This window comes from Podarcis raffonei, chromosome 6 (genome assembly GCF_027172205.1).
Source record: "Podarcis raffonei isolate rPodRaf1 chromosome 6, rPodRaf1.pri, whole genome shotgun sequence".
NCBI lineage: Eukaryota > Metazoa > Chordata > Lepidosauria > Squamata > Lacertidae > Podarcis > Podarcis raffonei.
This window is the reverse complement of record NC_070607.1, coordinates 91,680,881-91,698,909: the sequence shown is the minus strand read 5'-3', so window position 1 is coordinate 91,698,909 and position 18,029 is coordinate 91,680,881. Positions and strand designations below refer to the sequence as shown.

Genomic DNA, 18,029 nt, shown 5'->3' with positions numbered 1-18,029 from the left:
GCCCTCTGTCGTCCCCTTCTCCTTGTGCCCTCCATCTTTCCCAAATCAGGGTCTTTTCCAAGGAGTCTTCTCTTCTCATGAGGTGGCCAAAGTATTGGATCCTCAGCTTCAGGATCTGTCCTTCCAGTGAGCACTCAGGGCTGATTTCCTTCAGAATGGAAAGGTTTGATCTTCTTGCAGTCCATGGGACTCTCAAGAGTCTCCTCCAGCACCATAACTCAAAAGCATCAATTCTTCGGCGATCAGCCTTCTTTATGGTCCAGCTCTCACTTCCATACATCACTACTGGGAAAACCATAGCTTTAACTATACGGACCTCTGTTTGTACAATTAAAATTACAACCATTGCTATTGTTGACATGGTTTCAATTGAGTTTTTATGCATGCGCGCATGCGTGCGCACACACACTCTGCTTTTTTTCCTAAAAGAAATGTTTAGGGGTACTCTCATTTTCCTACTCGTATTTAAATACTGCCTCTCAATGAGGCCAAACTTAGATTCACAAAAAGTTTAGGGGTATGTGTACCCCTGCCTCACCCCAGAAAAAAGCACTCTGTGTGTGTGTGTGTGTACATATACACATATATTTCCATACACATATATAGTTCTAATTCTCTTTACTTGTTTCTTAACGGTTATTTCCCTCCCCGCCCCCTATGTTTTTAGCTGTTATTATTTTTACCTGTAAGCCGCCTAGAGTCCCTGTCAGGGGGGAAAGACGGGGTATAAACATATTATTATAATAACTGTAGTAGTAGTAGTAACAATTTAATTGCAATTAAAATGCAAACCAGCAGACAATGGGGGGCCACTCTCGTCTCTGCGAGGCAGCTTCGCAACCAGTCGCGGGGAAGGTGGCCACCTCCGCGTGGCATGGCCCTTTTAAGAACCCACTCCCCCCCCACCCGCGCTCCCAATCTCCCACCCACTCATCCATCCATCGAAGGTGGAGGTTCCCTGGCGGGGGCTCTTTCACAAAGCGCCAGGAGCACCTCCCTGGCTGCTCGGAGCAGCTGTTAGCTCAGCTCAAGCCCGGCTGCTTCCCAGGGTGGAGGGGGGGGGGAAAGGAGGAGGGGAAGAAAAGAAGAAGAAAGTCTGGAAGAAGGACTCAGAAGCTTTGCGGGCTTTGGAGTCTCTTCCTCTCGGAGCGCAGCGCCGCTGAACTTGGAGATGGTAGCCGGGAGGTCGTGGTGAGGCGCTCCCTTGGATAAGGCGCCGGCGGGGTCCCCCAAGGCTCGGGAAGGATGGCGTGCTGTACGGGGCGCTGCACCCTAATTTTCCTCTGCACTTTACAGCTGGTAAGTGGAAGCGGCTGGCGCGCTGGGGTAGAGGATGCTCCGGCGGGAACTCCTGCCTCCGGGGTGGTACCCAGGCCACTGGTAAAATCAAGGGTGTCGCTGGCGGAGTTTCGTCTCCCTTTTGGGGAGCGTCCCATGGAAACAGGCGAAGCGGGCTTCTTCGATGGACCACATAGCTCAGTGCTGTCTACACTGGCTGGCAGCAGCCAGGAAGGGGGCTGGGCACTGGCAGACCCACATTTTTGAAGCTCTGAAGCTTGAACTGTTAAGGTGGTCCCTTTCCCAACCAGGTGCGGGTCACCACTGTTATCATCTTCGGTGGGGTTGTCCCATGGCAGATCTCCACTTTTCTAAAACTACTAGATCTCAGGTTTGGATTAAAATGGCTGTAGTGGATTGTCTCGCATGTCCAAGTCACTGGTGTGAATAATAAATATATCTATATTAAGCAATGTGAATTAAAGTCGCTTCTGGGGCCCCTCTGGGATCAGTGCTCCTGAAATTTAAGGTTTATTAGTTTCCTAGTAGATCCATCTTCGGGATGGGGGTCCTCCCCCAGCCTTACCAGGAGTTGCTGGGGATCGAACCAACGATTTTCTGCACGCAACGCATCAGCTCTGCCAATGAGTTGCTTCCCTTTCCGCATGCCTTTTGAGTCAGTTTGTTGAATTTCTAACCTGCCCCACTTCTTGGGCTTAGGGTTGAGTGCAGCCTTCTTGCAATAATATTAAGAACAACAACAACAATAATAGGATAATTCCTGACTTCTCAGCTGCCCTCACTTTTTTCTCTAAGTTTGCCTTGTGCATCCAAAGCATGTCAAGTTATCAGCCTGGTGTGCAGCACCTTGCAAAGTGTTAACGGTTCAAATTCCATACAGTTTTAGTGACCTGTGTGCCCTGCAGCCATGGCTGTGATGGTGCAACTCTGACCCCTTCAAAAGGCCGCCTCCAATTAATCCGGAATAACAGCCACCTCTTTCTCGAAGTTGCTCCAAATTTGTTTCTGTGGATTAGGAAACTGGATTCTGACATAGGAAGCCGTATCATTACAATGGCTTCAAGTGGATTAGTTCCCCCTTAACACGCTTTTAAGGCAACTTTTAACATTCCCTCCCATCGTGGTCACTGAAGAGCAGTGAAATAAAAGCCCCTTTGTAGGGCTGGAGGAGATTCTAATTCCGGTTAGTGATGGTCCAATTTATCTCTAAGGTTCATGCTGTTCTGGATTAATTATGCCACAGGTCTTGTGTATATGGCAAGCAGCTAGGCAGGCAGACAGACAAGCAAGCAATATATAAATCCACCCTTGCAGATTCAGAGCACAGTGGTTAAAATGTTGTAAAAGGGCTAGCAAATCCCTGGTAAATGATTTCAGTACATACCACCGAAAGTCAGTCCTATAGCCTCTTGCATTTTTCCTCCATCTGCCTTTCTCAGAGGCGAAAACTGCACAGCATGAAGAGACATAAAAAATATTCAGGATAACAACAAACCAGAAAGATTGTTGCATGCCAGGTGAGGTCCACATCACCACCGCTGTTGACATGCGCTTAAGCTGGTTGTTGAGTGGCCCTGCAGAACTAGTGGCTTTCGGAGACAATTTGGCTTCCTAATTTTGTTGCCTTTTCATCCCACTTCTGTCCTGTTCCAAATTATGGATTGCTACATGGAAAACCCCAAACCTGGTTCATTTTGTGTGTGCACGATGGAGAAAACTTTCCATTGCTTTCAGCTCTGAAAGGAAAGGGAGGTCACACAGACAAAAGACACCCGGCTGCCAAATTCTTTCAAAAACCCTTATCCTTGAAAACTGGGTTTTCAACAGCTCCAGAAACGACTGCCTTTGCATCCACCTCGTTTTGGTAATAATGTGCTCGTGCTGTCCGCTCTTGTGACTTACAGATGTTTTTGCTTCCAAGTTTTAAAATGTAATTTATTTATTTTTTGGATGGAATCCCCCTGTTTCTCTGTCTGTTGGGGAATAGGAGCGGTCTTGGCTATTCCGCTTGATCTGAAACTGGAATTGGAACGGCCAGGCTTCTCTCTCCGCCACCCCCCCCCCCCGCTATCTGCTAACTGCTGAAGTTCCACACATAGTCTCTGGAATAGTCATGATGAGCAAAACTGCCAAAGGTCATAATTTATATTGAGTAGCATATAAGGCTCTATTGAGTGTGCTAATTCTTTTTCCCTGCTACAGCATGTGCTTGGCCAGTGAGCTGGGATGTCTGCCAGCCTCAAACAAACAGCTTAAAGCATTCTCAGCGTTACAGATTGCGAAGTACAGTTGGTGGGGGGTTTCGTCTCTCTCTCTCTCTCTCTCTCTCTCTCTCTCTCTCTCTCTCTCTCTCTTTGAGGGCAGGGGGACAAATTCTTGTCTGAACTGTGCATGGAGGGCAGCTCTCTGTTGAAATAAGGCTCCCACCCCACCCATTTAGGCATTCCACATACTTGCCCAGCACTGGACAGCGATAAACAAAGGTTTGGCTGTTTTATGATTGTCTCCGGATTGAGCTTGTAGCTGGAAGTTTCCCTACATGTCAATTTCTAATAGGAGACAGGGTCTTTCTCGCCTTAAAAGGGCAACGCGCTCCGTTTGTTTCATTGTGAAGTTGGCACTGCTCCTCAAATGCGCTTCGTTTTAAAAAGAGACTCTTTAGGTCTTGCTTGGGAAAAGAGGGACGTTAAACAATCAGGTTGTAAGCTAACGTTAGGAAACGTTTCAGCTGAAATAAGGTGCTTTCGGGGATTAGAAGCGCAGAGGAAGTTTTAATTGGGATTGAATTTATGCTGATGGGCTGGTGTCTTCCGTTGTTCATCGTCACCAGTGAGCTCAGACGGTTTGTTCTTTTGGAAAACTTTAAAAACTGATATAAAATTTGGGTGCTTGTTCAATGTAATCACTATGTTTCTGCAGAAAAGTACACACGTTTGCGTTTCATGCATTAAAATCAATAACTAGTGCTGACTGTAGTGAGTTGTTTATTTATTTATTTTTAAGTGCATGTTTATCTTGGTTCATCTTGCTGTTTAAATATCATCGTTGTCCTTTAATATGCACTTTTGCATCGTTGGGGCTCCTCTTTAATTCCTTCCCCGCCCCCCAGTAATTACTGCCGCTGGCCTTCACTTTTGACAAGCGTGGGAGTTCTCTGGTATCCAAGATACTGTAACAAAGAACCCCAGGCATGTTTTATTTATTTATTTATTTTGAAGAGAGAGAGGGAGAGACCCTCCCCCCCCCTTGAAGCTTGCTCATTTTCTCCAGCCAGTTTTGGATGCCATCGCCTTAGAGACTTCCCACGGCATTTGCCTCGGTGGAAACGGGGAGGTCAAAAAATGCAAAGTTGGGGGGGGGGGGTTTCTAAAGCACGCTATCTAGCATCCCTGCCCATGCCTCACCCCCCCACCCCCCCACGCTCTCCCCCTGTTTTCTCTCGGAAGAGTGAGATCACAAGTTATTGGCGAAACTCCCAGTGAGTTACTGGGTGAAACGATGAGATTTTGCCTGGTCTCTTTCCAATTGCTCTGGTTATACTGTGTGACATCATGCATCTGGCCAGCGATGGAACCTAATGGGCGCCATCCAGCACATGTTGATGGACCCCGTGAAGCATATAAAATAAGGAGATGTCCATGCCCATTCATAAAGTATAATGAGATGGACCCTTTTTGTTCATCGCTGTGGCTTTTTTTTTTTTGCTGGCTGCTTTGAATTTGTGGTGTCCCATTGCTCTTCCCGGAGAACAACGCTGTGAAATCACTTGAGCCAGCGGGGAGGTTGGGTGCTGGGCAGCGCTGTGTTAATGGTTAACTTCCTTGGCACCCCCTCCCCCAAAACACAGTTCTTTCCACCTCCACTCCTTGCTTTTTTCCTGGCAGGAGACTCTGCAAGTCTTTTCTCTCTCTGAATAGTTTCCCTTCTGCATTTAGGTCTCCTTTGAAGAAGCTTTCTATTAGTATTACAGGAGCGAGCACTCTTCAGCCCTCTGGTCCTTAATGGATTTTACTGCTTCGGCAATCAGCTTCACAGCCTCCTCATTGTTGTATTTCCCTTTTAAAAAACCCCACCCCTCCTAATTCCTGGTCTATACATGTACAAGAATGAATGGGTGCCATGCCTCTTCCGGTAGGGGTGCATCTGGCAAGGCAAGCTCCATGTGAGGTCCAGGAGAGTCCACCAAACTTTTCTAGGTTCAGGAGAAGGCATGCTGCTGGCGAGTGCATCTTTTAATCTGGCAAGAGAAGCTCACTTTGAGGTCAGCAGAAGCGCATCAAACTTCTCCAAGTTCAGGAGAAAGACAAATGGTCTCCCTGTTATCAAGCTGAACATTTGATACACTCAAAACGCAGCAAGATGTCTTTATAGAGCAACATTGGAAAGGACACCCCCTGCCCCAAGTTGGGGAAGGAGCAGGGTGGGTGGCAAGCACAGATTTCAGAAAGCAACCAAGGCTAATCCAAAATTGGTGGAGCTTTGTATATAACTTTTTCATGATATACATAGGAAGCTGCCTTCTACGAAACCAAACCATTGGTCCCTCTAGCTCAGCATTGTCTATACCAGGGGTGGGGGGCCTTTTCTGCAAGCTGCCAATCACTTGATGCCATAGTGACATCAGTTGACGCTGTGCTTTGAAGTCCCAACTGCTGGGACTTCAAAGTGCAGCATGGGGCTGTTTGAAAGCGCTTTTGCAAACAGCCCCACCTTGCTCATTGACCTTCTGAAAACCAGTATAAGCAGCAACACGGTGTTGCTTGCAAAAGGGCTTTCAAAAAGCCTTGCCTTGAGCTTTGGGTGTTTGTGTCTGTTCTGAACTTGGGAACAGGTGTGGGCAGCCAAGCTGAGCAGGGTTGCACTTTCTGCTCACCAGCTGGTGAGCAGAGTCTGCAAACCTGCCGACTCCAGGGCTTTGTTTCGCCAGAGCATTCCCCACATTCCATCCAGGCGAAAACACTCAAGGAGGTTGTGAAGCAAGGGATAATAATTTTGCCTGGAGGGAGGGAAGTGTGGGCTGGAAGGAATTCCAAGGGTAACATAGAGGGGCCTGGAGGGCTGCATCCAGCCCCTACACCTGAAGTTTCTCAACCCACCCGTACTGCCTCAGATTGCAGGACAAGGCTTGTACAGTGGTACCTCGGGTTAAGTATTTAATTCGTTCTGGAGGTCTGTTCTTAACCTGAAACTGTTCTTAACCTGAAGCACAACTTTAGCTAATGGGGCCTCCCACTGCCGCCGCACGATTTCTGTTCTCATCCCAAAGCAAAGTTCTTCACCTGAAGCACTATTTCTGGGTTAGCCAAGTGTGTAACCTGAAGCATATGTAACCTGAAGTGTATGTAACCCGAGGTACCACTGTATGAAATGGAGGAGAATTTGAATTCCCTCCACCTAGAAACCTAGATATGAGGGAGAAGGTGTCTAACCTAGTCCTTTCTTGTCACACCAGATTTTTATGAAAAAGGAATTCCGCCCACCCTTACAACACCCCAGTCTCACACTTGAGGTTTCAAAACAGATGAAGCCATTCTGGCTTTTCCATGCTAACTCTGCAGAATATTTCCTGCCTTATTTGCAGGTTTTCTACGTGCATGGAAATGTTGGCATGCAAAGTTCCATTCTAAGGTGGTATAGCCCTACTAGAAGGTTGTACCAGCTCAGAAACCACACACACACACACACACACACACACACACACACACACAGTTCAGAACCGTCACCTTTCCTCTGGGTTGCATCCTGCTGCTCAGCTCTCCGGCTCCATCCCACTTGATGTCTTCTCATTTGAGCCAAGCCATGGATACATTTGCTTCTTAATTGATGCCTGCTAATGGTTTCCTTTGTGCCAAAAAAAAAAAAAAAGTGGGAGGAGGGAGGAACAAACCCTCTGGATGGTACATAATCCAGACTTAAATGGACTGAGCCTACGGACCGCACTGACTGCCTGACCCCCTTTCTCACAGAAGGTCCCATCTGCCACCTTCACTCCAGGCTCCCCACCATCCATCTGCTTGGAAACCAGGTGCCTATGAGCACAACAGCATCACGTGGGATGTTTGGAGGAAAAAAACGGGGTGGAAAATCCCTTGCTACTAATTATCACCACACACAAGCATGGTTTTTAAACAAGCGGCAGATTTTGCAAATTTGGTTACAGTAAAAAAGAAAAAGAAAAGTACACCAGAAGTAGATTTTGTTACACACATGTAACTATAGTTGGAAAATGAACAGGTGTATTAACATTGGCAGCTAATTTTCGGTCTTTCTGTAATGGTCAGAGACAAATGTGGTGCTGTGTTAATTCCGTGGTGCAGACCATGTCTAACTCCAAATATGCATGTTGAGTCAGGGTGAGGGTATGTAAACCCCCTAAAGGTCTGAAGTGTGGGGTTGCCTCTTCCAACACCCCAGAGAATAGGAGGACATAGGAAGGTGCCGCATTCTGAGTCAGATCATTGCTCCATCTAGCTCAATATTGTCTACTTTGACTGGCAGTGGTACCCCAGGGGTTTAAAGCAGAAGTCTTTTCCCAGACCTAACTTGGAGGTGCTGGGATTGAACCTGGGATGTTCTGCATGCAAAACAAAGACTCTTCCACTGAGGATAACATGACTGCCCCCCCATGTCTCATTTTGAAGGGATGTCCTGTCCAAGACCAATTTAAAGATACGTGAGCATAAGATGGACAGCAAATTAAGTAGGCACACAGGTCACTTCCACCACGGTGAGATGGATTGTTGTTGTTGTTTAGTCGTGTCCAACTCTTTGTGACCCCATGGACCAGAACATGCCAGGCACTCCTGTCTTCCACTGCCTCCCGCAGCTAGGTCAAACTCATGCTGGTAGCTTCGAGAACACTGTCCAACCATCTCGTCCTCTGTCCTCCCCTTCTCCTTGTGCCCTCCATCTTTCCCAACATCAGAGTCTTTTCCAGGGAGTATTCTCTTCTCACGAGGTGGCCAAAGTATTGGAGCCTCAGCTCCAATGGATGGATAGCATTTCTATTTAAATTATAGTAATTATTTATGCCTTTGCACCTATACGTATAAACTAGCCCAGGCAACGTTTAGGGACACCTGCACCCTCTCTTTCAGCAGCGTGCAAAAAAAGAATTGAAAAGATAATTCTGCTTCTTTGCATGCATTAGGGTGCTAAAAGAGCAGTGCTCAAGGAACTTCTTGGTTCATATAGCTCAGGCTCTCATCTACCGTGATGCTCCAGCTAGCAGGACTAGACCAGCCCTGCAGATGGGAATCAAAAACACATACCCCTTGATGGTATGGAATGTAAAGGTAGAAGGATCCTGGCAGCTGTCCATGAATATTGGGTGCTGATGCCAGGCCTAGGTTTACATTCTGTGCAGCTAAAGAGGAAAATGTGCACTCTCCACAATGCATTGTGGGAAATGAACATGGCAGTCCCCATTTTAATTGCTGGTTGTAAAGGGAGGGGATGTGGTTGGCACTGTGGTCTAAACCGCTGGGCCCCTTGGACTTGCCGGTCAGAAGGCCAACAGTTCAACTCCCCATGATGGAGTGAGCTCCCGTTGCTCTGTCCCAGCTCCTGCCAATCTAGCAGTTCAAAAGCACACTAGTGCAAGTAGATAAATAGGTACCACTCTGGTGGTAAGGTAAATGGCGTTTCCATGCGCTCTGGTTTCCGTCACAGTGTCCCGTTGCACCAGAAGTGGTTTAGTCATGCTGGCCACATGACCCAGAAAGCTGTCTGTGGACAAACACTGGCTCCTTTGGCCAGAAAGTGAGATGAGCACTGCAACCCCATAGTCGCCTTTGACTGGACTTAACCATCCAGGGGTCCTTTACCTTTACCTTTTATAAAGGAAGAAGTATTTATTACACCCTATCCTTCATCTGAGTGACTTGAAGTGGCACACACACACACACACACGTTTGTGTACATGCATGCCCCTGTCTTTTATCAACACAACAACCCCATGGGTAAGGTTGGACCTGTCTCAGCTCAGCTACTTGGCTGGGGGCGGTTCTGAATGTGAGGCACCACCGTTCTAACTCTGTAGCCACAACATCATGATGACTTTTACCAGGTAGTGGTCTTTGAAATTCAAAGTACTTTATTGCCACTTGTACAACTTGTATACAGTGAGATTACACGAGCACCCCCCACTCAGCTCCCTTAGTCTTAATTCCCCTCCTTTACTGACGCACACCCACCAAACCCGAAAGTCAGTTGCCCTGTTGTTATCTTTTCATTCAGCAGCCAACAGCCCACAGATAGAAGCTGTTCTTTACCCTGTTGGTGTGACTAATCATGCTTCTATATCTTCTGCCTGAGGGCAGGAGATCAAGAAAGTGACAGCCAGGGTGTGAATCATCCTTGAGAATTTTCCTCACTCTCCTGAGGCAACGTTCTTCAGCGATGTCATCCAGCAGATTCACGGGACAGCCCATAATATCTTGTGTTGTATTCACCACCCTCTGTAGGCACTTCCTATCAGATGATGTCAAACCAGCGTACCACACCGTGATGCAGCATGAAAGGACACTTTCTAGTGTGGACCAGTAGAAGGAGATCATCAAATTTTTGTCTCTGGGCAAAAAAAAGCACACTCATTAAATAAAAACGAACAGCTTCACCAAGAGCTTGGTCAGAGATAAATAGCTTCTCAGGGAAATAGGAGAATCTCTTTAGGAGCCTTAAAGGATGGGTGGAGGAGCTTCAGTCCTGTAATGGCTTATTCACACATGAGGGTTACATGAGTGAGAGCTCACACAAACAAATTATTCATTGACGGGGGAATGTGAACCTGTGGATCTTTGTTGATCTCTTGGCTTTCAGTACCATTGACCATGGCATCCTTCTGGAGCAGCTGTCCATGTGGGGAACAAGAGATATTCCTTTGCAGTGGTTCAGGTCTTACTTGGGGACCTGACCCCAGAGGTTGGTACTGGGGAAGTCTTGTTTGGCCCTTCAGTGTGGGGTTCTGCAGGACTCACCCTTATTCCCCGTGTTATTCAACACCTGCATGAATTCATTTTGAGGAAGCACCCAGGGTTTCCGAGGGCATTTTCAGCAGTGCACTGATCGCCTGCAACCCTATTTCTCATGCTCATCGCAAGCAGTTGTAGCAGTGGATGTGCTGAACCAGTGTCTGGCTGTATAATGGCCCCAGATAAACAGAAGCTCAATCAAGATAAGACACAGACACTATTAGTAATAATTAGTAAATTCAATAGGACTTAATCCCAAACAAATGTGTATAGGATTGCAGCCTCATTTCATTGGTCCTGGGGTGTACTTTTTAATTGCAGTGTGAGGAGAATTATAAATGAGGAGTGTGTGTGTGTGTGTGTGTGTGTGTGTGTGGTGTTTGTGTGTGATGTGAAGCTTGCATAATGCCAACTCTCCCTGCCAATTCTCTCACCAGCAGAACAAGAAGCAGATTAAAGGGTCAGTTTGAGCGCCCCCCCTCTCTCCCTCCATCTCTCTCTCCCTCTCCCCTCCTACAGTCAGTTACGGGTTGATGATGGTGTCTGATTGCTCCTTTTCCCTCACACAGAGCTCCCTCCCCCTCTATGTTGTCCTCTGCCCCAGTTTTCCTGGTACTTGCTGTGGCTGGACTCTTGATGGGGATGGACTACCATGGCTTTGACCTATAAAGCCTTAAATGGCTCAGGACCGCAATACCTCAAGGACCGCCTCTTTCCATATGAACCTACCCAGACCTTGAGATCATCTTCTGAGGCCATTCTTCGTGTGACTCCTCCATGAGAGGTCCAGAGGGTGGCAACATGAGAACTGGCCTTTTCTGTAGTGGCTCCCCATCTGTGGAATGTTCTTCCCAGGGAAGTTTGCCTGGCACTTTCATTATACGCCTTTAAAAGGTAAAGGGACCCCTGACCATTAGGTCCAGTCGTGGCCGACTCTGGGTTTACAGCGCTCATCTCGCTTTATTGGCTGAGGGAGCCGGCGTACAGCTTCCGGGTCATGTGGCCAGCATGACTAAGCCGCTTCTGGCAAACCAGAGCAGTGCATGGAAACGCCGTTTACCTTCCCACCTGAGCGGTACCTATTTATCTACTTGCACTTTGAGGTGCTTTTAACTGCTAGGTTGGCAGGAGCAGGGATTGAGCAATGGGAGCTCACCCCGTCGTGGTGATTCGAACTGCTGACCTTCTGATCGGCAAGTCCTAGGCTCTGTGGTTTAGACCACAGTGCCACCCACGTCCCTTAGTCCTGCGATAAAAGGTAAAGGGACCCCTGACCATTAGGTCCAGTCGCGGATGACTCTAGGGTTGCGGCGCTCATCTCTCCTTATTGGCCCAGGGAGTCGGCGTACAGCTTCCGGGTCATGTGGCCAGCATGACTAAGCCGCTTCTGGTGAACCAGAGCAGTGCATGGAATGCCATTTACCTTCCCGCCGGAGCGGTACCTATTTATCTACTTGCACTTTTTTTGGCGTGCTTTTGAACTGCTAGGTTGGCAGGAGCAGGGTCTGAGCAACGGGAGCTCACCCTGTCGTGGGGATTCAAACCACCGACCTTCTGATTGGCAAGTCCTAGGCTCTGTGGTTTAACCTACAGTGCCACCCGCGTCCCTTATACACCTTTAGGTGCCAGGCAAAAACGTTCCTCTTTAAGTAGGTCTTTGGTTGATTGGATTGACATCCTATGCCCTTTTAAAATGTGTTGGGGGGAGGGATATTGGGTTGTTGCTGCTTTTATTTTGATTACGTATTTTGTGGTTTTATATTCTGATTTTATCCTGTAAACGCCCTGAGACCTGCAGGTATAGGGCGGTACATAAATTCAGTAAATAATAATACCATCAGCACATAACTCTGGTGCCCAAAAGCTGGCACTGGCTGCATACTCTCCAACATCTTGAGTCTCAAAACCCCGACGTGAGTCTTCCTGCATCTGCTTCTGTGAGAGTCATGTGACCCATGTGAAATCATTGAGCTTCAGTGACACTTTGTTCAGGGCTGTGCTCACACGACACCCCAAAACACACATTTTGGGGCACCACACTTTTTAGAAGGTGAGCTCTCAACACAAGAAAACAGGATGTTCGTTTTTTCCAGGACACTCCCAGGATATGTGGCTGCCCATATATTACTGGGCCAGGTTCAGTGGTTTTGTACTAATTTACAAGGCTAATAATAATAATAATAATAATTTTATTATTTATTGCCTGCCCATCTGGCTGGGTTTCCCCAGTCACTCTGGGCGGCTCCCAACAGAACATTAAAACAAAATAAAACTTCAAACATTAAAAACTTTCCTAAACAGGGCTGTCTTCAAATGCCTTCTGTAAGTCAGATAGTTGTTTAAATCCTTGACATCTGATGGGAGGGTGTTCCACAGGGTGGGCGCCACTACCGAGAAGGCCCTAGCAACTTGGGTTCAGGTAATGTTACGTGTTGGGTTTAAGCCCAACCACTGAGAACTTTGGGGGAGTCCAATGCACAGCTTTTAACTGCTAGAAGCCATGCATTCATTGCTGTTCACCTGTGGATCTCCTTTCTGATCAAGATTAAGTTAAGAACCTCTGTCATATAACAAATACTTTCTTATTCCAGGAAGCACTTTAAGTGTTTATTCCAGGAAGTGTTTCCCTTGGTTTCATGTTGACTTTTCACTCTTCCATCTTCTGTTTGCCTTCTTTCTACATGCCATGGTTATTGTTGTTGTTTAGTCGTTTAGTCGTGTCTGACTCTTCGTGACCCCCTGGACCAGAGCACGCCAGGCACTCCTGTCTTCCACTGCCTCCCGCAGTTTGGTCAAACTCATGCTGGTAGCTTTGAGAACACTGTCCAACCATCTCATCCTCTGTAGTCCCCTTCTCCTTGTGCCCTCAATCTTTCCCAACATCAGGGTCTTTTCCAGGGAGTCTTCTCTTCTCATGAGTTGGCCAAAGTACTGGAGCCTCAGCTTCAGGATCTGGCCTTCCAGTGAGCACTCAGGGCTGATTTCCTTCAGAATGGAGAGGTTGGATCTTCTTGCAGTCCATGGGACTCTCAAGAGTCTCCTCCAGCACCATAATTCAAAAGCATCAATTCTTCGGCGATCAGCCTTCTTTATGGTCCAGCTCTCACTTCCATACATCACTACTCATGCCATGCTTAAGAAACGCTAATGAGGAAGCAGCCTACAAATAAAGAAATGGGATGAAAACCATCCCCAAAGAGAAAACATAGGGGCGACAAGTTGCAAGGAAGAGGCACAAGGAAAACCAGCTCAGTCAGGACCTCTGGAGCACATGAGACAACTGATGTGAAGCAGCCTCTTGCTTACCAGAGACTCTTGGAGCAATAAAGCGGCAAATCTCCAAGGTGCCGTAAGACCACTTTTACGAATCTAAATAAATAATGATTATAATGATCAGCAGGTCCGGAGGCCTCAGCTGGTGCAGAGCAACATATGGTGACTCCCATTAACTTTTGGATCACGCACACGGTTTCCAAATGGCCTCTTTCGTAGCTGCTCTCCTGTGTTTGGTTACGCTCCTTTGTAATAATAACAGCGGTCTCCCTCGTGAGTTTGCTCCACTGTCTCGATATGTATTGAGTAGCTGCAGATTCACGGCCGGGTGTATTCCCTTAGCGGGGAGAGCCAAATGCAATGTGTGTCAGGAGGCCAAGCTTTGATACGTCTCTGTCCTTGACCTTTCCCCTTTCCCTGGGCATTGTCTGGGGGAGCACGGGGCATGAATTCAGGTAGAGGTCAAGATTCTCTGCTTCTACCAGCTGTCTTCCTTGCACCGCCGTCACACAGCAGCTGTCACTGACTGAATTGCCAGTTTAAGGTGCTCACTCTAGTGTTTAAAGCCCTAAATGGCATTGGCCCCAGGTATCTGAAATGCAAGGTCCGTATAAAGCCATGGTTTTCCCAGTAGTGATGTATGGAAGTGAGAGCTGGACCATAAAGAAGGCTGATCGCCGAAGAATTGATGCTTTTGAATTATGGTGCTGGAGGAGACATAATCAATTGCGTATCATTTACACACTTAATAGCAATTATATTTGCCGCACACAGCGCTGTTTCTGTTCTGCTGCAGTTCCACTTCCACCAGGAACTACGTTATTCCTCACACTGTCCACTGTGACAAAATTACACAACTTACCCAATTTGCATAATTAATTATGTAAATTTGGTAAGTTACATCACCACTGCATTGTTCCACTCCATTAATTTCAGTGAAAAGGAAATGTCATCCGTTACATATTTGCAGATGGAAAGCAACAACAGTGAATACTGACTGCATTCACTGGACGGATTTCCATTCTGGACGTGGCATGAGTTCGCAAACACCATCAATTTCTGTTCTTGTTTCTGTTCTATTTGGAGTTGTCTGGCATCCCATCTAGAGGTGGTGTGGATTGAACCCGTGTCTTTGAACCCTATGCCCAAGCACATGAATGCTGAGCTGTGCCTCCCAAACCACATAAGACACAGGGCACCAGTGCCTCATTACATTGTGTGTGCATTCTGGATCTGGGCCACTTTAGGAGTGTAAATGGGGCGGTTCAAGTCTCCCCTAAAACCGCACTTGGCTGTGAATTGTGCAGCTGATGGCAAGAGAGCGAAAGGCGTAGTAACAGAATATGGTTTTCAACAAACGTCTGGGACAAAAAGGGGATTGTACGTCTTTCCAGCAGATGAATAATGTCCCCTTTGTTCCGTTTCCTAGATGACAGTTGACTCTACAAGTAGCAGGATCCATTCTGTTGCCAAATATACATTTTGCAATCTGTGAACTGGGATGGAGAAAACTCTTGAATGAAACGCTTGAATAAAGGGGGGAAAAGAAGGTGACGGGCCAAAAAATCTCAGAGTTGGAGTTAATTCACGTGATTAGCACAGCAGCCATTGCCAACTCAGTGCCTTCCGAATATTTTAGACTTTCTTTATTGCAAAGATTGGTCTTTGGCAGAAGTGGGTTTGTGGTGCAAGACCTCCCAGCCAACTATTAATTGTGCAACCTGAATTTCCTGGTATGTGATCGAACTGGTATGTACTGAGCTGAATCCTAGAACAATAGGATCCAGAATAAAAGGTAAAAGGTAAAGGTACCCCTGCCCATACGGGCCAGCCATGTCCGACTCTAGGGTTGTGCGCCCATCTCACTTAAGAGGCCAGGGGCCAGCGCTGTCCGGAGACACTTCCGGGTCATGTGGCCAGTGTGACAAAGCTGCTCTGGTGAGCCGGCACCAGCGCAGCACACGAAAACACCGTTTACCTTCCTGCTATAAAGCGGTACCTATTTATCTACTTGCACTTAGGGGTGCTTTCGAACTGCTAGGTGGGCAGGAGCTGGGACCGAAAGACGGGAGCTCATCCCGCTGCGGGGATTCGAACCGCTGACCATGCGATTGGCAAGCCCTAGGCACTGAGGTTTTACCCACTGCGCCACCCGCGTCCCTGTAGGATCCAGAATGCAGTAGTCTAATTGGTCTGCAGGAGCCATCCAATCCAGCTGCAGGTGGATGTGAATCAGCGACCTGATTGGCCTGCAGGAGCAGCCAATCAGGGTCCTGGATGAAGTGAATCAGTGACCTGATTGGCCTGCAGAAGCAGCCAATCAGGCTTCTGGAGGAAGTGAATCCGCAACCTGATTGGCCTACAGGAGCAGCCCGGAATTAGCCAATCATGCAGGGCCCATTGTGTAAATAATGCATATATATAGCTAGATGTTTTGGGCAAAGCTTCATTCATTGCTACTATGAGCTGAATAAAGAACATGAAATTCACACTTGAATATATTTCAGAACCTTTCCCCAAAACAGCAACAGTCTGGAAGTACCTTCTGTCCAACTCATAGCCACTGTATTCCACCCAGCACTGGGGATCCTCAGGACTATGGTGACACACGAAACAGATCCTGCAAGCCTGAGGTATGCCCATCCCTGAAATTACACATAGAGTCGTTTACAGTTCTGCAATAATGGAAGGAGGAAGGCACTTTTAAGATCATAAGAAGAGGCTGCTGGATTAGGGCATTGGCCCATCTAGCCCAGCATCTTGCTCTCAAGGTGGCCAACCTTATGCCTGTGGGAAACCAGCAAGCAGGATTCGACCCTAAGACCACTCTCCTTTTCTGTGGTTTCTACCAAATGGTATTCAGAAGTGTTACTGCCTCTGGCATCAACAGGCCCCTCCTCCACCAATTTGTCTAATCCTCTCTTGGATCTAAGAGCATAACTTGAGCTATTTGCAGGGCTGTGTGTGAAATAAACCTAGAATCTTTTCAAACAAAAAAAGCTGGCCTTCATCAGCTGTAGCCCAAAGGACATCATAAGAGTTTGCTGGATCAAGCCAATGGCCCATGTAGTCATCCTGTTCTCACAGTGGCCAACCAGATGCTTGTGAGATGCCATTGATAGTAGGATCCTCCATGAATTTGCCCCATCCTCTTTCAAAGCCCCCCCCCCCTTATTATAATTTCAAATATTCCAAAGCAGAGACCTGGAGTGGAGAGCAGGTTCTAGGAGATAAAGCCGGGATTAAGAATAAAGCCCTTATTATGTTTTTGTCTCCTTTAAGATCCTTACGACAGGTTTGGCCTGCTGCCCTCTCGTAAAGAAGTCGATTCGCTTTTGAATAAAACATGAGTCAGCTGATTTGGGGGGGGGGGCTGCTAGCCTGGATGACAAACACAGGGAAGGGGGCTTGTGAGCGAGCGAGGGATGGATGGATGGACACGAGGGACTGTTGTGAACAGAAACTTAATTGGAGTGTTTGTTGGTTGGTGGCCAAGAAAGCATACATAATAATGGACTCGGGAGTCAAGTGTGCTGTTGAGAGATTCGGAGGAACCAAAACAAATTGCATAGGATGACAGGGGAGATAAACGATGCTCTTCACTGAATAAGCAGTGCTTAAACAAAGCCACGTAAATATCCGTAGTTACCAACACTCCTCCTCTTGGCTTCTCGGAGGAGCTGGCTACATGTTACACCCTGAAGTGTGCAATAGAATCCTAGCTTCTTCTTTTCTTTGTCTTTGAAGGCAAGACTCTTCAGCAAGGGGTTGTCATGGTCCGGTCTACGGGCGATCGAAGTCCCGGCTGAGGACATCGGGACTGGGGGCAAGATGGCAGGGTGGGAGCAGGAACGAGAGTCCAGAAGCCAGGGGTCCGAGGGTCAGGAAGCAGGGAGTCACGAAGTCAAGGGTCCGAGGGTTGAGAAGCAAGGAGTCACGAAGTCAAGGGTCCGAGGGCCGAGAAGCAAGGAGTCACGAAGTCAAGGGTCCGAGGGCCGAGAAGCAAGGAGTCATGAAGTCAAGGGTCCGAGGGCCGAGAAGCAAGGAGTCACGAAGTCAAGGGTCCGAGGGCCGAGAAGCAAGGAGTCACGAAGTCAGGGGTCCGAGAGCCGAGAAGCAAGGAGTCACGAAGTCAAGGGTCCGAGGGCCGAGAAGCAAGGAGTCACGAAGTCAAGGGTACGAGGGCCGAGAAGCAAGGAGTCACGAAGTCAAGGGTCCGAGGGCCGAGAAGCAAGGAGTCACGAAGTCAAGGGTCCGAGGGCCAAGAAGCAAGGAGTCACGAAGTCAAGGGTCCGAGGGCCGAGAAGCAAGGAGTCACGAAGTCAAGGGTCTGAGGGTCGAGAAGCAAGGAGTCACGAAGTCAAGGGCCCAAGGGCCGAGAAGCAAGGAGTCACAAAGTCAAGGGTCCGAGGGCCGAGAAGCAAGGAGTCACGAAGTCAAGGGTCCGAGGGCCGAGAAGCAAGGAGTCACGAAGTCAGGGGTCTG

At 47.8% G+C, this 18,029-nt stretch overlaps 1 protein-coding gene across 2 annotated transcripts in view; it reads left to right on the top strand.

The window, feature by feature from the left end:
* Positions 1-972: 972 nt before the first annotated feature.
* The window catches only part of NKAIN4 (sodium/potassium transporting ATPase interacting 4), a 103,740-nt gene continuing 86,683 nt past the window's right edge, over positions 973-18,029 (top strand). Inside the window, exon 1 of one of the 2 annotated variants that reach the window (XM_053394491.1) lies at positions 973-1,299. In XM_053394491.1, the coding sequence (XP_053250466.1) occupies positions 1,246-1,299 (54 nt within the window). In that variant the 5' untranslated portion in view covers positions 973-1,245. The remainder of the gene's footprint in view (positions 1,300-18,029) is intronic. The other variant, XM_053394489.1, reaches the window with a different exon arrangement.